The 25,132-nt window shown below is 37.8% G+C and overlaps 1 protein-coding gene across 1 annotated transcript in view; it reads right to left on the bottom strand.

Moving 5' to 3' along the window:
* The window catches only part of ALKBH8 (alkB homolog 8, tRNA methyltransferase), a 55,980-nt gene that overhangs the window by 28,185 nt on the left and 2,663 nt on the right, over positions 1-25,132 (bottom strand). The window contains exons 2-7 of the mRNA XM_006765339.2: positions 20,876-21,011; positions 16,932-17,169; positions 12,647-12,778; positions 11,877-11,972; positions 9,722-9,826; positions 7,923-7,993 (exon numbers count right to left, since the gene is read on the bottom strand). Of these exons, the coding sequence (XP_006765402.1) occupies positions 7,923-7,993; positions 9,722-9,826; positions 11,877-11,972; positions 12,647-12,778; positions 16,932-17,169; positions 20,876-21,011 (778 nt within the window). The remainder of the gene's footprint in view (positions 1-7,922; positions 7,994-9,721; positions 9,827-11,876; positions 11,973-12,646; positions 12,779-16,931; positions 17,170-20,875; positions 21,012-25,132) is intronic.

Here is a 25,132-nt window from a genome sequence, read left to right as displayed (position 1 = left end):
CGACCAGCCAACCTCCTGCATCCCCTCCCCCCAGCTGGCCTGGCCTTGATCAACCCCAAGCAGGGTGGGCCAGCTGGACCCCACCCGTGCACAAATTCATGCACTGGGCCTCTAGTGATCAAATAAGGTACAGCATTTTTTTTCTGGCCCACAAACCAACAGATCTATTTGTCCACAGAAATTTTGAGTGCTATTGGATAAAAATAAAAATTTTCCCAATGCCATGTTGATTGTATTATGATACAACTAAATGTCCCATGTAAGAGTTATGCTTTCTTTCCATATCTACATCAATATACACAGCCACATAGAAATAACCATGGCAGATACAAAGCATGTGCATGCACACACACATACACACACACACTCACACACACAAATGCAAAAGAAATATACTCCCACTAGAGGGGCAGATCATTATCCTTTTTTTTTTTAACATTTTAAAAAAAATATATTTTACTGATTTTTTACAGAAAGGAAGGAAGAGGCATAGAGAGTTAGACATATCGATGAGAGAGAAACATCGATCAGCTGCCTCCTGCACACCCCCTACTGGGGATATGCCCGCAACCAAGGTACCTGCTCTTGACCGGAATCAAACCTGGGACCTTTCCCTATACTAGTCCTGAAGTAGGGAAGCAGTGAGCACTTGAGAGGGAAAGAACCTGGTTCCTTGATTAAATCATTTATTTAAGCCAACAAATTGAAACTTTGGAACTAGCCTTCTTTGAAACATCTTGTTATATGTTTTAGATATTAACTTATTTTTTGTAGTATAATCATTTTACTTGGATTTTTTGCTGTTATTGCAAGTAAAGGCATCCTAACATATACATACCATATAACATACATGCATGTATTGGTAATACTTTTGTAGGTACAAAAGCATTATAAAAGATTACAATCTAGTTGTACAGGAAAACTAATAATCTTGAAAATCAAATGTACAGCATATTTTAGATGAACTATAACTGTATTAAGAAGAATATGCTCAAGTAGTTAAAAAGATAAGGCATTCAAGTAATGTTTATCTGAAAGTTAAGAATACCACATAGACACACCGTATATCAGAGCATTTTAGAGTTAGAAGATCTTAGAAATTTTGCTGGAAAAGTAAGAAAGAAAATAAACAAACCTCAAGGATTTCAGCCATGGATAAAAAAAAACAAAACTAAAAGCAACACTAATAACAAAACAAAACAATGATGTCACTGAAAAATGATTACAATGAATTGGGAGCCAGAGTAGATACTGTTGTAAATTTCTTAAAACAATTAAGGGGTTCAAGGATGAGAAAATAAAGAAAAGGGGATGAAAGTATGAGACCCAGATTCTAGATGTGGGGTAAGAAGCTAGGAGAGAAAGTAATTACCCAGCATCAGAACCAATCAGAACAGCACAAGCTGCAACAGTGGGTAAATGCAAGAAGAAAAGACAACAGCCACCTGTCAGTGACTCTGACATCCAGTTTCACAGCCATGGGAACATGAGCGTCCCTTGGCTACAGAAGTGAAGCTTTCAGGTAAGGAGCCCAAGAAGAGCAGACCTAATAAGCCTTTACGTGTATGGATTGCTCTGACTTTGAAAAACATTTTAACATTCACTTACCACCCTATTGTCTGTGTCCATAGGTAATGCACACATGCATATAAGATCTTTGGTTAATATCTTCCCACCCCTTCCCCCCTTTCCTCTCAGATACGTCAGTCTGTTCCATTTCCATGCCTCTATTTCTATTTTATTCATTAGTTTATTTTGATCATTAGATTCCTTGTTCATTTATTTTGATTTTTAGATACAATTATTGATAGATACATATCTATTGTTCATATTTTTTATCCTCTTCTTCCTCCTTCTTCCTCCTCTTTCTTTTTCTTTTTCCTCTTCTTAAAGAATACCCTTCCTATTTGACCCAGTAATCCCACTTCTAGGAATATATCCCAAGAAATCAGAAACACCAGTCAGAAAGGATATGTTCATAGCAGCACAATTTACAATAGCTAAGATTTGGAAACAGCTTAAGTGCCCACCCGCAGACGAATGGATTAAAAAACTGTGGTACACCTACACAATGGAATACTATGTTGCTATAAAAAAGAAGGAACTCTTACCATTTGCAACAGCATGGATGGACCTGGAAGCATTACACTAAGCGAAATAAGCCAGTCGGAGAAAGATAAATACCACATGATCTTATTCACTTATGAAATATAGGAAACAACATAAACTGATGAACAAAAATAGATCCAGAGACAGAGAAGCATTGAACTGACTGTCAAACTTCAGAGGGAAGGCAGGGGAGTGTGGGGGATAACAGATCAACCAAAGGACTTGTATGCATGCATATTGACAATATTGACAATATTGACAATATAAGAACCTAATTAAAAAAATTTTTAAATAGATAAAGGATCTGAATAGATTTTTCTCCAGAGAAGATGTACTGGATATATATATATACACACACACACACACACTTATTACCATTTTATTGTTAATATTTTTATCTCTTTTTCTTCCTCTTCTTAAAGAATACCCTTCAACATTTCATGTAATACTGGTTTAGTGCTGAAGAACTAATTTAGCTTTCTCTTTTCTGTAAAGCTCTTTATCTGGCCTTCCATTATAAATGATAGCTTTGCTGGGTAATCTTGGTTGTAGGTCCTTACTATTTATCACTTTCAATATTTCTTGCCACTCCTTTCTGGCCTCCAAAGTTTCTATTGAGAAATCAGCTGACAGTCACATGGGCGCTCCCTGATAGGTAAGTAATTGCTTTCCTCTTGTTTCTCTTAAAGATTCTCTCTTTGTCTTTAACCCTTGGCATTTCAATCTTGGTGTGGGCCTCTTTGGGTTCCTCTTGTTTGGGACTCTCTGTGATTCCTGAACTTATAAATCTATTTCTTTCACCAGGTAGGGAAGTTTACTGTCATTATTTTTCAAATAGCTTTTCAATATCTTGCTCTCTGTCTTCTCTTTCAGGCACCCTCATGATGTGAGTTTGGTATGCTTGAAGTTGTAACACAGGCTCCTTACATTATCTTCATTTTTTTTATTCTTTTTTCTTTTGGCTCTTCTGATTGGGTTTCTTTTGCTTCCTCATATTCCAAATCATTGATTCATGGCATCCTCTACTCTACTGTTGATTCCCTATAAATTATTCTTCATTTCAGTTAGTATATCCTTCATTTCTGACTGACCCTTTTTCGTGTCTTTTAAATGTTCACTAAGATCCTTGAAAATCTCACTAAGTCCCTTGAAACTCTCATTAAGATCCTTGAACAGCCGAAACCGGTTTGGCTCAGTGGATAGAGCGTCGGCCTGCGGACTGAAAGGTCCCAGGTTCGATTCCGGTCAAGGGCATGTACCTGGGTTGCGGGCACATCCCCAGTAGGAGATGTGCAGGAGGCAGCTGATCGATGTTTCTCTCTCATCGATGTTTCTAACTCTCTATCTCTCTCCCTTCCTCTCTGTACAGAATCAATAAAATATATTAAAAAAAAAAAAAGATCCTTGAACAGCCTTATAACCATTGTTTTGAACTCTGTATCCAGTAATTTGCTTGCCTCCATTTCATTTAGGTCTTTTTCTGGAGATTTCTTCTGTTCTTTCTTGACATGTTCTTTCACATTTTGGCTGCTTCCCTGTGTTTGTTTCTATGTATTAAGTAGAGCTGCTATGTTTCCTGGAATTGGTAGAGTGACCTCGTATAGTAGGTGTCCTGTAGGGCCCAGTGACTTAGCCTCCCCAGTCACCTGAGCTAGACACTTTAGGTACACCCCTCTGTGGGCTGTGTGCACAGTCTTGTTGTAGTTGAGCCTTGACTGCTGTTGGTGTCATTGGGAGGAATTGACCTCTGGGCCAAGTGGCTGTGAGGACCAGCTGCAACTACAGTGGGAGAGCGCTGTGCAGGAGATACCTATGTGGAGCAGGGCTTGCTTCAGTGGGGCTTTGGTGCTCACTGAATCTGCGCCTTGAGTATGTGGCTTGAGGATGTGTAGAGTTGTAATCTGGTATGGTCTGAAGCTGTTCACTGGGTGCACTGGCTCTGGGGCCTCCCAGGAGGTGCAAAGTCAGCCACTGCATACAGCCATCCAGCAGGAACTACAGAGAGATCTGCAGATGGCTGCTGTTTGTTTTGGATTTGGAAGTGCCCAGGCAAGGCCAAGCTGTGAAGCAAGGCTAGCTGTAGCTAGTGCCAGGTCTTGGGCCTCTTACTGATGGTATGAGGCATGCTGACTCCAGCTCTGCTTGTTTGAGAGATTTCAGGAATGACTGAAACCTGAGCCAGGACAGACCATTCATATGGAAAAGCTGCTGCAAACAGTTTGGGTGGGGCTGCAAATTGGGTGGGACAAGGTCTCAGGGAATCTCCAGGGTGGAAGGAACAGGGTGAGCCACACTGATGGAAATTGGAATATGGGTGCCAGGCAGCTCTGCGACATGGGAGGTCTCAGTATGGGAACAATGACTCCTGCGAGCACCCCTGTCTAGGAAAAAGCCACTCCCAAGTTCTTGCTCTGATGCCAGACATTCCAGTTCCTGCCTGTATGTTCCTGATTCCCCCACCCCAAGCTGTTGCCCTAGTGCTGGAGCACAGAGGGATTGAGTCCAAATAAGTCCATGCACTGGCCCTTTTAAAAGGAATTGCCTGGGTCTCCAGCAGCCTCCATGTCACTCAGCCATAATCCCCACTGGTTTTTACAGCCTGAAGTTATAAAAAACTGGACTGGGGGCAGGAGGAGGTTTAGTGTGGAGTTGGGACCCCCTTGCCTTAGACGGGAGGCCTTCACAGCAGAGATACTCCTCCCAATTAAAATCACACCACATGTGGGTGTTAGAACAGCCTGTTCCACACCTCCACCCCTCTTACCAGTCTCAATGTACTTTTTTTTTTTTTACTTCTCTAGTTGTAGGACTTCTATTCAGTCAGATTTCAGGTGGTTCTGATGATGGATGTTCTGTATTTTAGTTGTAATTTTACAGTGGTGTGGCAGGCAGTGAGTATCGGTATCAGCATTTACTTACGCCGCCATCTTGGTTCTTGGGCCAACAGCTCTCTTTTATAAGAAAATCTACTGTTCTTGTCATAACTTACAGAATGCATGCTTTCCTGCTATTACAAAGATGGCTTTAACTAAAAAACTCCATAATTCAAGTTGGCAGCTAGAAATTCTATGACTCTAGAGACACCTAATGGAGATCACAATTACCGCAGATTTTCAGTGCAACTACAGCAGTGATGGCAAACCTTTTGAGCTCGGCGTGTCAGCATTTTGAAAAACCCTAACTTAACTCTGGTGCCGTGTCACATATAGACATTTTTTGATATTTGCAACCATAGTAAAATAAAGACATATTTTTGATATTTATTTTATATATTTAAATGCCATCTAACGAAGAAAAATCAACCAAAAAAATGAGTTCGCGTGTCACCTCTGACACGCATGTCATAGGTTCACCATCACTAAACTAGAGGATAAGTTTTCTCTTCTTTACAACTTTTAATTAAAAACTACATAATGACCTTGTAGGGTGGGGGAGGAACCCATAGTTCCCCTTCCTCATATTTTCCTAGAAGGGGAGAGAATTTCCCTAAGAGTGAAAGTATAGACAGGAAGAGCACCTCACTTTTCCCCACTCCTTCCAGAAGAGAAGGCGTGCCTTCGCTGATTGGTCACCCTTAGGCCAAACTGGCTTGGCTGAGCCCTTTCCTCTTTCTTTTCAGACCCAGCTGGTTTGCAGAAGCCCCTACCTGCTCCCTCATGTCCTACGTGGTAGGGGCAGCCTCTGACTCTATGAGGGAAGTCTCCCATTGCCTGCCTGTGTCATTAGTGAGCTATGAACAAGTCCACTTGGCAACAGATCTAAAGCCATGCTCTTTCATGTTTAATGGAGTTAAGCTGACACTCTGACCTCCATTTATCTTTTTCTCATTTCTTGAGAAGGAAAAAAAAGATTTTTTTACTGGCCCCTTAAAGCTACAAACTAGAACAAGAGGTGAAATGCAAATAAGCCAGACAGAGAAGAGCTCTTTCTTTTTCCTTCCCATTCACATGATTTTTGAAAGCACTTACTAAGAATTCACACACGTAGTTAATAAGATAGTTTGTCTTATTGAACAAATAATACTACTCTTTAGTCACATTATCAATATGATCGCACAAGCTCAGCAAAGGTTAAAAGCCAAAGCACTGAAGGCCTAGTGGTGGAAACTACACAAATACAAAAAAATATAATGAAGTAGTATTCACCCCTAGGAACAACATCACATTTTGAAGCAATTCTAGTTAGATTAGAAGATCTCATATTGGATTCTTCTAGATTTAAAATTCTGATTTCTATATAAAACTGTATATGCAGCTTGCATAGATCATTTTAAATCATGTTTTTGATAGCGTCTTTTTTTATTTGTTTTATTGGGGTGACATTAGTTAATAAAATTATATAGGTTTCAGATGTACAATTCTATAATACATCATCTATATGTTGTATTGTGCATTCTCTACTCCAAGGCAAGTCCATCACCATTTATCTCCCCTTTATCCTCTTCTACCTCCCTCCACCCCCTTTCCCTCTGTTAATCACCATACTGTTATCTCTCTATGAGGTTTTTTTTGTTTTTTGTTATTCATTTTTGCTTTTTAGAGCTTCTTTAGCAGTTCAAGTAAAGTGTAGCTATAGAAACAAGTCAATGAATAAACATGAATAGTTTACTCTTCATATGTAAAAACAGACATTTCCCTGTACTACTCAAAGTTTTTGAAGGGACTCAATCAGGTAATATATGTGAAAAAGTTTATCAAAATTCCAGACATGCACATTTTAGTTGTTTCTTTTTTCTATAGCCTGCAGCTATTATCTTTAGCCACTAGATGGCAATGCTGCACCAGTAAATTACTGCACAAAGGGAAGTCTAGATTTTATTTAACTTTTAAAAGTAAAATGTGTGCCCTAGCCATTTTGCCTCAGTAGATAAGAGAGTCAGCCTGTGGCCTAAAGGGTTCAATTCCGGTCAAAGGCATATGTCCGGGTAAAGCAGCCGATTAATGATTTTCTCATCATTGGTGTTTCCATCTTTCTCTCTCCCTCTCCCTTCCTCTCTAAAAACAATAAAAATATTTTTTAAAAAATATTTAAATAATAAAAACAAAAGTAAAATGTGCCAGACCCAGTGTGGCTCAGTGATTGAGCAACAACCTATGAACCAGGAGGTCACGGTTCAATTCCTAGTCAGGGCACATGCCCAGATTTCAGACTTGATCCCCAGTGGAGGGTCATGCAGGAGGCAGCTGATAATGATTCTCTCTCATCATTGATGTTTCCATCTCTCTCTCCCTCTCCCTTCCTCTCTAAAATTAATAAAAATATATTTTAAAAATAAATAAATAAAATACAAGTAAAATATTAGAGGTGGGATAGGCGGAAGTCAGCAAAGTAGGGATTTATGGAGACAGAAAGAGACTTTACTTTGGACGATTAGTGCACAATGCAGTATGCAGATGATTTTTTGGGGGGGGGAGGGGTGTATAAGAGAATGAGTCTTTTTTGTAGAAGCCAGAGGCCACATAGTAATATTTTACTGTACATGTGACACCTCTATAGTTTTATGAAGCAATGCCACCCCAATAAATTCAATTAATAAAAATAAATTTTAAAAATATAAAAATAAATGTGTAAAAAAATTAAATTACAGGGCTTTTCCTGGCATTTGATGAGCTTATAGATAAAACTTTCAACATCTAAAAGAAGCTGTAATAATTTCACATTCTGCAAGAAATAAAAGTGCTAATGGTGCCTTTACTTATCATTTTGAAAAATCTTAATTCATTTGAATGAACAAATGTGGGAAATGCTATGAAAAGGGCATTGTATAAGGTAGGACATTTGTTGATAGCTAATAAAAATGTCTAAATACTTACCTCTGACCCCAAACTGAGAGAAATGATCTCGTCCTCAAAAGCAGAATGTGTGTCAACATGAGCAGGGATCCCTGAGACGGAGGAGAAGGAACACGTTACTTCATTCTCCCTTTCAATAGATTCAAGACAACTCTAAACGTAGCTTCACACTATTATGGTGAAAACACTGTTCAGTTATCAGGAATATACTCTCATTTTAGTTAAAAGGAAACATTTAGGGTCATTGTGACTAAATAAAAATTAAACTAAATCTACACTAAAAATCTCTCAACGTGATGTTCAAGTGCTATTGAGACTTGATTCTAAAATCAAGACTTGAAAGTCACTGCTTAATTAGGACATTTACTCAATCACAGCCCAAGAAGAAGATATGAAAGATAAATAACAAAGTCATGTTTCCCCTTAACCGCTAGATTCCCAAAAACAAACGATAGCCAGGTGTGAAGGCTAAGTATACGAATAATTAAGGTATGCTTTCCCCCACCAATCTCTCAATCTATGTTACCTGAGCATCTCTTAAGTGAAAGGAACTTTGCTACATGGTGAGAGTATATAAAGTAAATAAGACAGTTCCTGTTCCCAAGGAGCTTACAGATCAATGTTAAGATTGACTGGTAAATAGGCCATCATAATACATGGTGATAAATGCAGGAAAAACAATCTAGAACGCTTGCCATTAATAACACTTTTAAGATCATTCAATTACTACGAATATCAGATGGAGATGCTGCTAATAAGTGTAAAAAAATCAATAACCTAAAGATTTTTCCATAACATGTCATCCTAGAATTGTCTTCCACATTCTCAACAGAGAAAAAAGAATAAGATCATCCAACCAACTAGACTTCTTCTCTGTATAGGCACAGCTCAGTTCCAGACCAGCACAATAGAGTGAGTCACCATCTTTTGGTCGGTGGGGGAAAATTTCATTCTATCTATTGAAATTTAATATGTGCAATTTTGCCATGGCAATTCTGCTTCTAGGAATTTATTTTATAAAATTTTCCATAACTATCTAAAAGTCTACACAGTGTTTATGATAACAAAAATGTCCAAATCTAAATTCCCACCTTTAGAAAAAAGTTAGTACTTTTTAGAATATATGTGCACAATAAAGTTTAAAAACCCAAAAAACAAACCCAACTGGCATGGCTCAGTGGTTGAACGTTGACCTATGAACCAGGAGGTCAACGTTCAATTCTTGGTCAGGACACACGTCCGTGTTTAGGACTCAATCACCTGTGGGAACGTGCAGGAGGCAGCTGATCAATGATTCTCTCTCATCACCGACGTTTCTCTCTCTCTCTCTCTCTCTTCCTCTCTCCCTTTCTCCCCCCCCTTCCTCTCTGAAATCAATAAAAATATATATTTTTTAAAAACCCAAAAAACAAAAACAAAAACAAAACAAATCTGCAAAAAGTACAACATTTGTAATGTGCAATGCACTAAAACGAAGCACAATAAAACAATGTGTGCCTGTATTTATAAATTATTTGGTTTCTTCCATTATACATGTCTCCTGTTTTTAATGCAATCTTCTCCATCTCTAAATAAAATATTGAGAGTGGAACAAAAAGGAGTTACGAATAGTAATTTGTGTTAGTTTACACTTTGAGATGCAAGTGTCTCAAGAGAGTGACGTAGATTTGCAAGGGATTAAAGTTAGCGCAGCAAAACATAAGCAGTTACTATAAGAGTGTGATATTCCTGATATCAAAAAATGATATATGTGATCATTGAGTTTCATAATCTACTTAGTTATGAAATTTGACTGTAATTTTTAAAGAAGAAATACTCACCATGCCCAGGTTCATACTGGTTCACAGTCAACTGATCAGGTTTGTGTCTAATGAAGCCTTCTTTCAACCATTTCTCCAACATGCTATCACAAATGTCAGGAAGACCTGAGGTAATTTTTTATAAAGGTGAAATATATCACAGTATTTACTTTGCATGTTTTGTCCAAGAATAAAAACATAGTCACTGTGATAAAAAACCATACAGCTTTTAATTTAGTAGTCAGATGAAAATAAACACACAAGCAAAGCAAAATATAAAGAAAACCTTCCTAAGAATCTTTTAAAGTTATTATTGATTTTATCAAATTAAACAACAAAAAATAACAATTTTTGTTAACCATAATTTTGTTTTTTGCAAAATAGCAATAAAATTATAAATTTGCTATATTCTATACTGGAAATTAACCTGATCACTTTCCTTTAATTTAAAATTTTTCAATTTATTTTAAATCTAATTATTTTACATTATTTTTCTTTCAAAAAAAACACACACACACACTTTTAAAAGTCAAACTAACTTACTTTCACTGGAAGAAACCCTTAAATAGAACCAAAGTCATATAAATACAGATAAATTAAACTCAACAAAGAATTTTATCAAAGGATTAATATCTATATTATATAGTAAGTTCTTATTAATAAACTAGAGGCCCGGTGCATGAATTTGTGCACAGGTAGGGTCCCTCACCTGGCTGGCAATTGGGCTGATTGGGGCCAGCTGGCTGGGGGGGGAAGGGACCATAGGAGGTTGGCCGGCTGGGGGAGGTTGGCTGTGGGATTGCACTGACCACCAGGGGGCAGCTCCTGCACTGAACGTCTGCCCCCTGGTGGTCAGTGCACGTCATAGCAGCTGATCAACCAGTCGTTCGGTCAACCGGTCATACCAGTCGCTTAGGCTTTTATATATATAGATTAGACAACCATTAGAAAAAACTGGTAAAGGATATGAAAAATAATTCACAGGAAAAGAAATACAAATGGCCAACCTCAATGCTAATCAAGTAATTATAAGGTTAAAAATTTTACAATTACCACATGTTGGTCAGGGTAGGGGAAGGGGGTACACACTTGGTAACAATCATGGTATAGTTGTTTATTAAATAAACATAACTTTACAAAATTCTAATATGCTAATCTCCCTTTAGAAACTCTTGCATGAAGAGGCATGTACAAAGGTTTTCACTGAAACACTACTTATAAAAGCTAAAAACTAGAAATAACTTAAATGTCTATCAAAAGGAAACTAACTGAATAAGCTATCATCATTCAAAAAATGAAAAACTATATAAGATCTCTAAAGGGACAAGAACAAGTTGGAGTAATACATGTAATATATTAAGCAACATAATACTCATATTAACAACTATATATACACTCTTATATTTGGATATAAACTCATATAGTAAAGGTTCAGAATAATGTATTCTAAACCAGGGGTGGGCAAACTTTTTGACTCGAGGGCCACAGTGGGTTCTTAAACTGGACCGGAGGGCCGGAACAAAAGCATGGATGGAGTGTTTTTGTGAACTAATATAAATTCAAAGTAAACATCATTATATAAAGGGGTACGGTCTTTTTTTTCTTTTTTTTTTCTTTTTTTTTTTTTAAATATATTTTATTGCTTTTTCACAGAGAGGAAGGGAGAGAGATAGAGAGTTAGAAACATCGATGAGAGAGAAACATCGATCAGCTGCCTCCTGCACATCTCCCACTGAGGATGTGCCCGCAACCCAGGTACATGCCCTTGACCGGAATCGAACCTGGGACTTTTCAGTCCGCAGGCCGACGCTCTATCCACTGAGCCAAACCGGTTTCGGCCAGTCTTTTTTTTTTTCAATAGTTTTATTCATTTCAAACGGTCCAGATCCGGCCTGCGGGCCGTAGTTTGCCCACGGCTGTTCTAAACTGTTAATGGCACTACTTCTAAGAAGAAGTATGGAAGTACAGATAGTGTTCAAGAAAAACTTTAGCTTTATCTGTTTGTGTGAAGTTTTTTTTAACACCAAATTGCACTATTTAGCTAATTAAAATGTAGTTTAATCAACTGTTTTGATAGTTTACCTAAAAATGACAAATGAAACACCCTCAACTATGATTTACTTTTAATACATTAAATCTTTTTTTTCTGAATCAACATTTACTAACAATTACTTACCTCCAGGTAATGGCTTATCTTTATGTACATTGTTATTCTCATAGAGGAATTCATAACCAAAATGCTTTACTCTTCTGTGTTTTAAAGATTTTTGAACTGTATGAAGAGAATAAAGTAAACTATTTGGGTAAAAAAAGAATTTCATTCCTTCAAGTATTTCAAAATTAACATTATGAGTAAGGATTACATTAGTAATAGTAACTTTTGTTAACTGCTGTTATTGTCTTTAATAACATCAACATTCTACCTCATATCTGCTGTTCTTTTAAGTCTAAAGTAGTAACAAGCACTTAAAAAGTTTCAAATCAATCTGACAGAGCTAACTAAACATGTACATTGCCAATCACAAGACTGCTAATGATCTGGAAAGAGTCACAGTAACTAATTTGCAAATATCTCCAGAAGGTTCTCACTACATGATGATGGTATGGCAATGACCTGCTGATTCCTCAGAGGAAATCTGCCTTATGGGGGAGAGGATCATATAAGATGATGTATGCAAAAGGGCTTATAAATGTTAGGTCTACAAATGTTGGCTAATCAATATCAACCAGTTTGGAGTTTAAAATTAACAGCTATATAAATGTTATTTATTATTAATACTACTAAGATTTGTCAGTGTGGCTTGCCTAATATTGGATCCAGTCTACTTTAAGTAATTGTGAGGAAACATCAGTTTTAATAAGCCAAATGGGGAGAAGAAAAGAAGGATCAGTAACATAGCATTTTGCAGACACTTTTAAAAATCAAATTTTAAAGTTTTTACTTACAATTTGGATTGTCTGTATCTTCTGTCCAGTTAACACTTTCCAAAAGCAGTTTCTCATCCTCAGAAGAAATAATTTCTTCTACTACTTTGAGGCCTGGAGGTAAGGCTTGAAGCCCCAACTCTTTCCACTGTGCTGTGGAAAACCAAATTAAAATAGTCACATACAAAACTTGAAGTTCTATATACAAATAAATCAATATCAGTTCAAAAAACTCCCAATCCTCATTTTATGAAATAAGAATGCCAAAAGGCACAACATACTAAAAGGGCAAAACAAAGATCAAGGTAAAAATTATGATACATTTTATCCACTGCAATTACCAACAGCAAATAGAATAGTATTTACTTAAATATTCCGTTTGAACATAATTGAGTAATTTTTTATACCTCACTAAGAAAATGTTTTTCAGTTCCAGTCAAGATGGAGGCATAGGTGAATGTGGTACTTGAATCTTCCTACAACCACATCAAAATTACAACTAACCCTCAGAATAACCCTCACTCCGAACTGCCAAAATCTAGCTGAACAGAAGTCCTACCACTAAGGATATAAATAAGAAGCTACATCAAGTCAGGTAGGAGGGGCATAGCCATGGAATGAGCTGGTCCTACACCCACAGTGGTAGTTCAAACTGGAAGGGACTGAGAATCTCAGAGGGAACAGGGGTCAGGGAGGAAGGAGCTCAGGATGGGAAGTCATTAACAAATAATTTATATGCATATATGCATAATCCATGGACACACACACACAAAAAAAAAAAATTGGGGAAGATACCTGGGCTGCAGAGGTCCCACCTGAGCTGAGGAGCGAGGGGTCCCACCTTCATACCAGGCCCCTAGCTCAGGTTTCCAGTGGCAGAAAGAGAAAGGCCCATAACTTCTGGTTGTGAAAACCAGTGGGGATTGTGGATGAGTGAATGGAGGGCTGCTGGAGTCCCAGTGTTACTCTCACGGACCCACATATAGACTCACTCAGACTCACTGGCTCTAAGTTCCAGTGCTGGGGCAGCACTCAAAAGGCAACAGACATATGGGGAGGAAGTGAATTGTCCGGCATCAGGGAAAAAGCTAGAGTGGAAGCTTTCTCTCAGTAAGAAGTGCTGGCAGAAGCCATTGTTCCTTGTCTGAGCCCTCCCCCAACAGAGCTGGTAGATGGGCACCATATCTGAGTCTCCATTAACCTGGCTAACACTGTTGGCCCCACCCTGGAGATTCCCTGAGACCCTACCCCACCAAATATTGAGGCCCACGCAATCCCTTTCCGGACAAATGACCTATCTTGGCTCATGCTCCAGACTTTCCTAAACTAGCAGCATCTGGCCTTAGCATACCCTATACCCCTCGTTAAGTGACCCTAGGCCTGACACAAGCAACAGCTGGCCTTGGTTCTCAGCTAGGATTCTCTGGGCACCTCCAAGCCCAGCACAAGCAGCAGCCATCTGCAGATCACTTTATAGCTCATGCCAGATGGCCCCAGGGAGAGCACAGGTGGCAGGTGACATTGGTTTGCACCATTCAGGAGGCTCCAGACCCAGTGACCCAATGGATGGCTTCAGACCATGTTGAAGCAATACCCAACCACCTCCATGAGCAACACTCTCAAGAGGGGAACTCAGCAGGCACCAGATCCCCACTGAAGTAACTCCTATTCTGTGAAGTGGGCCCCTGCACAGTTGATCCTCAATCACAGCTAAATTCCTCCCACTGAGATGCCAACAGCAATCACGGCTCAAATATAAAAGGAGTGTGTATACAGCCCATATGGGGGGGGGCGGGAGGAAGGTACCTGGAGTGCCCAGCTCGGGTGATCAAGGAGGTTGTGCTATTGGACCCTATAGGACACCTACTATACAACACCACTCTACCAAGCACAAGAGATGTAGCAGCTCTACCTAACAGAAATAAACACAGGAAGGCTGCCAAAATGAGGAGACAAAGAAACACATCCCAAATGAAAGGAACAAAACTCCAGAAAAAGAACTGAACAAAATGGAGACAAGCAGCCCGGCCAGTGTGGTTCAGTTGGTTGAGCGTCGTCCCATGCACCAGGAGGCTGCCTGTTCAATTCCCAGTCAGAGCAGATGCCTAGGTTGTGGAATTGATCCCCAGTAGTGGGTATGCAGGAGGGAGCTGATCTATGTTTCTCTCTCATGGATATTTCTATCTCTCTCCCTCCAGCAATCTACCAAATGCAGAGTTCAAAACACTGGTTATAAGGATGCTCAATGAACTCAGAATAAGAGTAGATGAACTTAGTGAGAACTTCTACAAAGAGATACATAAAAACAGAGATAGAAAACATAAAAAAGGACCAGTCAGAAATGAAAAGTACAAGAACTGAAATGAAGAAAAGATTATAGGGAATAAACAGTGGAATAGGTGAAGCAGATAATCAAATCAGAGATTTGGAAAATAAGGAAGCAGAAAACACTCATTCAAAACAGCACAAAGAAAAAAGAATCCAAAAATATAAATATAGTGTAAGGAGCCTCTGGGACAACTTCAAGTGTACCAACATTCATTACATGGGCATGCCAGAAGGAGGAGAGAGAGAGCAAGAAATTGAAAATCTATGTGAAAAAATAACTATGGAAAACTTCCCTAACCTGGTGAAGGAAATAGTCATACAAGTCCAGGAAGCACAAAGAGTCCCAAATAAGATGAACCCAAAGAGGCCCACACCAAGATACATCATAATTAAAATGACAAAGGTTAAAGACAAAGGGAATCTTAAAAGCAGCAAAAGAAATCAGTTATCTACAAGGGAGCTCCCATTAGATTGTCATCTGATTTCTCAACAGAAACTTTGCAGGCCAGAACAGACTGGCAAGAAATATTTAAAATGGTGAAAAGCAAGGACCTACAACCAAGATTACTCTACCCTGCAAAACTATTACTTAAAATCAAAAGTGCCTCCCAGACAAGAAAAAGCTAACAGAGTTCATCACCACCAATCCCTTTTTACAAGAAATGTTAAAGGGTCTTCTTTAAGAAGAAGAAAAAAGGATTAAAAATATGAAAAATAAAATGGCAATAAATACATATCTATCAACAATAACTTTAAATGCAAATGGTTTACATGCTCTAATCAAAAGGCATATGAAGGCTGAATGGATAACAAAACAAGACCTTTACATATGCTGTCTACAAGAGACTCACTTCAGATCAAAAGACACACACAGACTGAAAGGGAAGGAAAAAGAATTTCATGAAAATGGAAACAAGCAAACAAAAAAAAGCTGGGGTAGCAATACTTATACCATACAAAATAGACTTTAAAACAAAGGCTGTAACAAGAGACAAAGAAGGACCCAGCAATTACACTTCTGGGTATTTAGCTGAAGAAACCCAAAACACTAAATTAAAAAGACTCAATGCAGCATTTACAGTAGCCAAGGTAAGGAAGCAATATAAGTGTACATCAATAGATTAATGGATAAAGAAGAAGTGGTGCAAATATACAATGGAATTTGACAGCCATAAAAAAGAATGTCTTGCCATATCCAACAACAATGGATGGACCTAGAAAATATCATGCTGAGTGAAATAAGTCAGACAAAGAAAGACAAATGCCAGATAATTTCACTAATATGTGGAATCTAAAAAGCAAACTGAAAGAACAAGCAGAAGGGAAATAGACTCTTAGATACAGAGAACATTTTGATGGTTGCCAGATGGAAAGGAGGTTGAGGGGATGGGTAAAAAAAGTATAGGGCTTAATTAAGATGTACAAATTGGTGGTTATAGCATAGTCATGAGGATGTAAAGTACAGCATAGGGAATATAGTCAATAATATTCTAGCCCAGCCTGTGTGGCTCAGTGGTTGAGCACCAACCCAGAAACCAAGAGGTCATGGTTTGGTTCCCCATCAGGGCATATGCCCAGGTTGGGGGCTCAATCCCCAGTAGGGGGTGTGCAGGAGTCAACCAATTGATGATGTTTCTCTCTCATGGATGTTTCTATCTCTCTATCTCTCTCCCTTCTTCTCTCTAAAAATCAATAAAAACATATAACTATGTATGGTGTCAGATGGGTACCAGATTTATTGGGCGATCACTTAGTAAGTTATATAAATGTCTAATCACCGGGTTGTACACCTGAAACTAATATAATATTGTACATCAACCATAACTGAAAAAAATTATTGAAAGTAAAAAAAAAGAAACAAGGTTTTCTCATAATATCTACAATATGGCCCTCTATAAAGAAGTCACAACTTCGATGTGAAAAGTAAACTCAAACAAAAGCAAGAACTAGTTTGAAAAAGATGCCTGTATGATAATACCTTTTTCCACAAAATTCAAGTACAAAATGATCTTTTGTCCTAAATCATCCACTATTTTTTGTCCATTGAGGGTAACATAGGCTTTCTTGGATTCCTCTATAGTTCTGTACGTTACAAATGAGTAGGGCTTATTAGGTGGCATTAGGAGAGCATCCACCTGTCCGAGTTTCTCTAATTCCGGAAGCAGTTGGTTCCTACTCACACCGTTACCCAAACCACCATTGGCAACAACCAGGATCTTAAAAAAACAAAAAGAAAGTTAACACGAACAGTTGATATCAACCTGTTTCTTTTTAAAATATCTTTTTAAATAAGATAAAATAAGATTATTTTTAAGTAACATTTCTACAAAGGTGTAATTATGAAAGAAAAAAGGGTTTTTTATAGTTGTTATTTGGTTTTCTAATATCAATGTAAATCAATCTACTAAATACAGTATTTGGGAATTAAAAAGTATTCCTATGTAGTAAATAATATTGATTTTGAAAGCCTTTTCAGTAAAATATTCATTTCTTAATAACCTATATACAAATTAAAATATAACCTTTACTGTTCATAAACATAATTAAACACAATGAAAGAGAAAGAAAAGGGAGAAAGGAGAAGGAACAAGGAGTTACTGATACTTGCTTTTTGCCAGACTCTGGATATATGCTTTTACCTACTTAATCCTCATTAACATAACCTTCACAACAATTCTATAAAGTGGGTAATATTAGCCTCTTCATCAAGTAAGAAACTGAAGATGAGAAATACAGCATTAGGTGAAGGTAGTGTTTAGGAGCTGGGTTTCAAACTTATTTCTGTCTGCTTTCAGAATTCACTTTTGGTATCACCACCATACAGTGTTTACTGAAAACTAAAAGTGAAGGCAGTGACTCAAAGAAAACCAATTACAGATTCCTTAAATATAAAATAGGAAAATTTTCCTCTGTGCCTAAGTAATTCATTCATTTTTGTAAATATTTTTTTCTTTTTAAGGTTCACGCTGACTTTGTCATTTACAGTCCTGCACACAATTTTATTCAAGGAATTCTGATTATTCTAGTCTTTGTACTTAAAAAAAACACCCTAGATGGTGTTAAGATCCTAATGATTCATGACTCCTAAAAATGTTATAGCATAACAAAAGTAAACCACTGATGGCATAACTTCATCATTTATAGCAGATATTGGCAAACTTCTGAAAATGGTCAGAAAGTAAATATTTTAGGCTCCACAGGTCATACAAGTCTCTGTCACACAGTCTTATTTTTATTTAACAACCTTTAAAAATGTAAAACTCACTCTTGCCTCACAAGTCAAAGGACTGTAGTTTGCCAATGTCTATTTTATACTAACTTGGAAATTGGAACATAATGTACTAGTTTCATATACACAAAATGGGGCTATCTAGAACCTTGTTTTTAAAAAGTATATAATAAAACTAGAGGCCTGGTGCACAAAATTCTTACATTCGGGGGAGGGGAGTAGAGGGAGGGGGTCCTTTAGGCTGGCCTGCACCCTCTCACAGTCTGGGAGCCCTCGGGGTGCGGGCCTAAGCCAGCAGTCGGACATCCTTAGTGCTGCAGCGGAGGCAGGAGAGGCTCCCACCACTGCCACTGTGCTCGCCAGCTGTGAGCCTGGCTTCTGGCTGAGCGGTGTGGGAGCACATTGACTACCAGGGGGCAGCTCCTGCATTGAGCATCTGCCCCCTGGTGGTCAGTGCATGTCATAGTGACCAGGAGTTCCTTATTAGCCTTTTATTATATAGGATTGTTATAAAATTGGATAATAAGAAAAGTAAAGCTTTGTTCTTTCATGGGACAGCCAATACTTTATTTTTTAAAAAATATATTTTATTGATTTTTTACAGAGAGGAAGGGAGAGGGATAGAGAGTCAGAAACATCAATGAGAGAAAAACATCGATCAGCTGCCTCCTGCACACCCCCTACTGGGGATGTGCCGGCAACCAAGATACATGCCCTTGACCGGAATCGAACCTGGGACCCTTTAGTCCGCAGGCCGACACTTTATCCACTGAGCCAAACCAGTTAGGGCGGACAGCCAATACTTTAAATATGCAAGTACACACATTCACATAATAAACAAACACACTAAACAATACGGTATAAAATTTAGCCTTAGATGGCTTGCTCTGGACCTCACTCAATAAGGTTTATAATTTAAAGTATCAAAATAATTTGGTTACATGCAGCCATAGTTACAAAAACATTTCCATATTCCCAAATCTAAGGAACTGCAAAGGTTTTATAAATGGCCAGGGTCCACTGAGGAACTGAGGAAGATGTGAGGTGTGACTTAAATAATACTAGTGGTCCTCAAAATGCTAAGTTCAATGGGGGATGGAAGGGAGGAATTTATTTCCTATTACATGTGAGTTATACAATATAATTAAATGTAATAACTGTTTTATTTATCATTTTCAGCTAAGCAATTTTCCCAATGATATGAAGTAGAGAATTCAAATTTTTTTAAAGTTATCTTCAATCCTGACAATTTGAAGATCACTACTCTAGAAAAATCTCACAGTGGCTATAGATTTGCATAAAGCATCCATATTTATAACACCTGGTGAAAAGAGCATTTGTTCTCCCAGGGACAGATAATATGTAATTAGAGGTCCTTCTATAATTTTATTCCTTTCCCTTCAAATTATTGTGGAGAAAAATATCAAGCCTAAATAAGATGGCGCTTTAGAAGGCACAAAGGTAAGAATAAAGCTTCTAGAGATCCGAATGAAAAGACAGACCTAAACAAAAAACATGCTTTAGAGGGAGCCCGTTTCTTTTCTTACCACTTCTCTTTGTGATCTATGTAAGGAAAAGAAAGCAAATTACACTTGGGAAGAAATGAGAAAGGGTATAATTTTCCAAATGCTGCACAGCCTCTGTAGCTCTTGGCAGAAAGTGTATGCAGACATATTAACCCAAATATATGATCTATCCAAACCTTTTTAAAGGTATTTGATTTAAATTCTCTGAAGTTATTAATATGTAACAAAATCTAAGGAAGGGTCTTTACCTGCTAAATAGAGTACTCATTCCTAAACTATGGTGCAGCACAGAAGATAGCATTTTCATGATATAAGGGAAGAGTATTGGTCTGAGAGTCAAGAGACCTACATTTTAATCCCAGCTTCACCTTCTCAATTGTTTGTCTTTGGCCCTCAGTTAAATGATGCTAAGCTTCCTTCCTACTCTTCTATCATAAGAATACTTCCCATCCATATGGTACTTTAATGACTAATAAGTACATGTTCTCTTTAGAATCTAACAGTCCAATGGGATAATGCAATGCTATGTCCTTACAAATGAAGAAAGCTAAGATCAAAGGATGCTGCTCATGTCCAAATAAGTGGAGAAGCTAAGAGTCAAAGAAAGGTTTTCCTAATTCATAGGCCAGGAAGTCTCACAGTCCCATATATATAATTATTGCCATAAGATAATGAAAGGCGTTGTAAATAAAATCTAATAAATAAAAAATGTCTTATAGCATATAATCAAAATACTTTATAATACAGATGAAGTTAGGAAGAAAAGAAAGAAGACGACAAAAAAATCTAGCTTTAGGTTCAGCCACCAAAATATCAATGGACATATCACAACCACTCAAACCTTAGTTTTCTCATCTATTTCATAAGGATATTTTTAGGGAATTAAATATAATAATGAATATAAGTATGCTATATAAACTGTAAATAATTGTACAGTTAATATATACCCACAATTTTCTCTAGTTCAACCAACACAATCAATGGAGATTCAAATTACACTGAGCCTATGTCCAAAAATAGAAAGTTAGCAGGTATATCTGATACAGATGTAATACATGACTGAACAAGAACAGCCCTCTTCTCTGAGCAATTTTTAGCAAATACTACTCTAGCACGTTAACATGACAATATGTTTACATTCAAATGATGATAATAGTTTTAGGTCACCTGAGTGGCATAGGATACTGTTTCAATGCCTTCATGTCTCAGCAAAGTGTGCCTGGCTTTATTCTGTTTCCTTAAGAACTTCTTTTCAGTTTTACCGAGTTTGCTATTACTTTGATGGTTGCTGTCCATGGGAATACTGAAAAAAAACAACAACAACAAAATGTCAACTTAAGAGTCCTAAGGAGACAGTTATAAAGATATTATTCATATATTCTATAGTTTATAAATAGTTCTATGTGACAATTCTTTTAAATTCTTACTTGACCTTTTACCAACCAAGAGAAGTGAGAATAAACAAGTGCATGGACAATAAAGAAATACTTAAGAAGGTAACAAAGAAGCAAGAACATTTAATAGCATGTCTTGGGATTCTACAAAACATCCCAATGCTCTACTTTTATTAAGTAAGCTATTTTACTATAGGTAATGGATCCCTTTACTTATGAAGTTCTAGGTAAAATGTTCCATAGACAAATTTCACAAACATAATATTAGGAAAGAAAAAAGGAGAAACAAAACAAAGATTTCAAAGAAGAATATACAATATGATTCCATTTACATACAGTTCAAAATCCAAAAGTAAGGCATATGTTGTTTAGAAATATATATAGCAAAATGCAAATAAAGGCAAGGAAATGATTAACACAACGTTCAGGAAAGAAGTTTTTCTGGGAGGGAAGAGAGGAATGTGATGTGAAAGGAACATAGAAGGTCATCAGCGGTATCTCGTAAGCTATACCGTGTTAAAAGGGGAGGACATGCTGGCCAACGCAGCTCAGTTGGTTGGGGCATTGTCCTGTATACCAAAAGGTGGCGGGTTCCATTTCCGGTCAGAGGACAGACCCAGGTTGTGGGTTTAACTCCTGGTCGGGCATGTGTGGGAGGCAACATCGATGTCTCGCTCTCTCTCATGTGTAGGAGGCAACATCGATGTTTCTCTCTGTCTCTCTCTCTTCCCTTCCTCTCTCTAAAAATAAAAAGTAGAGGGTTTCAACAATAAAGACAATTTTTTGAAAAAGGAGAGGGAATGAGGTTAGAAAGTTTTAGGAGTCATCATTAGACAGGAAGGGGATGATAGCTAAATTGATATTTTTAACATTATACTAATTATAATGGTTTATTCTAATATTTGTTCCCTTCCATTGAACTATGAGCTCTTGAAACAGGGATTAAATTGTATTTTTTTTTTTTTGGTCTGTTTCCCCAGCGCCCCCTACAGTGCTATGAGACAGTGTTTAGGGGTCTAAGTTCTAGGTTCAAATTTCAACTCTACCACTTAAGCTGACCCTGTGTGAGTTATTTACTTCTGTGCTTAGGTTTCTTCACATATAAAATAGGAATAGCGCCTACTCTTGGCACATAACTCCATCCAAACCCTGGACTAAAAAACTTCACCAAACTGTAGTGTGGCTTCTAGCAACATAAAGCCATGTCCCTAGGATGACCCATATAAATGCCTGAGAAAACAAAATGCTGCCTGGACATTTTACTATTTACTCTAGCAACACCTGACGATAGGCCCTGACCTCCCTTTCTTAGAGCATTTACTAAAAAGGGCTTATAACTGTGAATATGTATCTCTGAGAGCCATTCCTTTGAAATGTAATCATTAGGAGAGATAGGGTCTGTCTCCCAGTCTCTGTGGCAAGACAGAATCCAAACCTGATAACTGCCAGTAGCAAACAAAGCTGGCCTAGATGCAGGTGCACTGACCAACCTTTTGTAATTTTCACTTGTCTGACTCTACTCCTGAGCACCCTGCTCTATCCCAACCCCATCCTCCCTGTAAAACAGCCCTACTGTCAGCAGTTACTAAATAAAATGTTTTCACTGCTGTCACCAATGTCTGGCTGTGTTAATCGTTGACACTATCTCATAACTTTGTTAGAAGGATTAAATAAGCCTATTATTAAATCACTGTCAATTTTCAGAAGAACCGGGTTAGAATAATTTAAGAAGAAAGGGCGAAGACCTTCAAAGGAACTATATGGCATCTCTGCAGTCCGCAATGGAGAACAGGGGATAAATGCGCTGAGAATTTTTTTCTTAGTATGTCACATGAGCAAAGACTGCAGAGTGGAAGAAATGAGAAAGATGTTGCATATGTTTTTCAAAGTCTGACATTAAGAGTCCAGCACCAGCAGATGGAGCCTCACAATCACATTTCTATCACCCCCTTTCCCTTCTCCTTACTCAGTCATGCAATGTTACTACTACATGTGAAGAAACAAAGCCAGAGAGCTCTGGATGCTCATTTGTTCCCCATTCCAGTGACGTGGCAATGGACTGGCCCAGCAGTCTGTCACCTCAACAAGGAACAGGCTGCTACCAATGGCTGAGGTTTGGAGGTGCTCCCTTTCTAGCAAGGCCACTTCCCTGGCCAAGGAATTTCCACTATTGCACAAAGGCTAGATGCTCCTTGCCATGTCACAGGAGTGTTATGAGATGTTACAGAAGTGAGGTCACTTTGCTGGAACACTAGCCATGCGAGTCAAGTCTAATCATGCTCAGCCTATGCACACTCCCTGTAGGATAACAAAAGTTTAGAGATCATACATGCTCTGCTAGTAAGTTAAACCCCAATATATCTAATTGGACACTGCCCTAAATGGTAATAGTAGTGTATGTATCCATACCCTCCTTAAATAATAGAATGCCTATAATGAACAGGCACTATAAACGAATGTTCCTGTGCTTATATGTAAATTAAACTTAATTAATAGCAAAGACTAGAAAGAATTGAAATTCCTATCAAATGAGGCCTGATTATGAAGCATAGCACAGAAATACAGGGTATCATATAAATCTCTAGGACATACAAGTAATTAGGGATACAGATTGCCTCCAGGAAGGGGAAATGGGTAGATTGGCATGGCAATGAAAGGAAGCTTTCCTCTTTTGTACCTTTTTAATTTGTTTATATTTTTTTGATATATTTTTATTGATTTTAAAGAGGAAGGGAGAGGGAGAGAGATAGAAACATTAATGATGAGAGAGAATCATTGATCAGCTGCCTCCTGCACACCCCCTATTTGGGTTTGAACCCACAACTTGGGCATGTGCCTTTGACTGGAATCGAACCTGGGACCCTTCAGTCTGCAGGCTGATGCTCTATCCACTGAGCCAAACTGGCTAGGGCAGTAACTTTTTAATTTAGTGGCTATTCAAATTGTATTACCTATTAAAATTCTTTAAAATTTGAAATTAGAAAAAAAACTGAAACCATACTTTTCATATCACCCCATTTTAATTCTTTGAACACCTATGCTATATTTTTAGGGCCTCATTAATTTGTTTATTCTCCATCTTCTTTCTCTGATTTATTACAAAGTAAGCTCTATGAAAGTAGAAATTCTGTCTGGATTTTTCACCTTGTAGTACTTAGCACCAAGAACAGCGTCTAGCACATAATGAAGATTTATTGAGTAAACCTAAACTTATTAAATTTACTAACCCTGCCACCTTACCTCCTAGACCTCTTCTTCAGAATTTTGGGTTTGGTTAATGTTTTCACTAATACTCAGTGTGCATCTCTATCCTGTAGCTGTCACACCGTGGCATAATTTTACCTGTTTTCATGTTGCACTCATCCCTAAGGCTGACATCTACTTGAGGGCACAGACTTGAGTGCCTGGAATACAGCAGAACTGAAATCACTGGCCCAAGGGTCTCGGATTACTCAAGTAAGAACACAGGAAGAGAGAACCCAAATAAACAAAATCAGGAATAAAAGAGGTGAAGTAACAACCGATCCCACAGACATACAAAGGATTATGAAAAAATACTATGAACAACTCTACTCCAACAAAATGGGCAACCTAGACAAAATGGACATATTCTTAGAAAAATACAAGCTCCCAAAACTCACTCAGGAAGAATCAAAAAACCTGATTAGGTCAATAACTACTGAAGAAATTGAAGCAGTGATCAAAAATCATTCAGCAAACAAAAGCCCTGGTCCAGATGGCTTTACAGGGGAGTTCTACCATGCATTCATAGAACTAAAATCTATCCTCCTCAGACTATTCCAAAAAATTCAAGAGGAAGGCACACATTCAAGCTCTTTCTATGAAGCCAGAATTACCCTAATTCCAAAACGAGATAAAGACACCACAAAAAAAAGTGAACTATAGGCTGATATCCTTGATGAACATAGATGCTAAAATCCTCAACAAAATTCTAGCAAATCGGATTCAGCATTACATTAGAAAGATCATACATCATGACCAAGTGGGGTTTATTTTGGGGATGCAATGA

This window comes from Myotis davidii, unplaced genomic scaffold (genome assembly GCF_000327345.1).
Source record: "Myotis davidii unplaced genomic scaffold, ASM32734v1 scaffold600, whole genome shotgun sequence".
NCBI classification, from domain to species: Eukaryota; Metazoa; Chordata; class Mammalia; order Chiroptera; family Vespertilionidae; genus Myotis; species Myotis davidii.
This window is presented reverse-complemented; position numbering and strand designations above follow the sequence as displayed.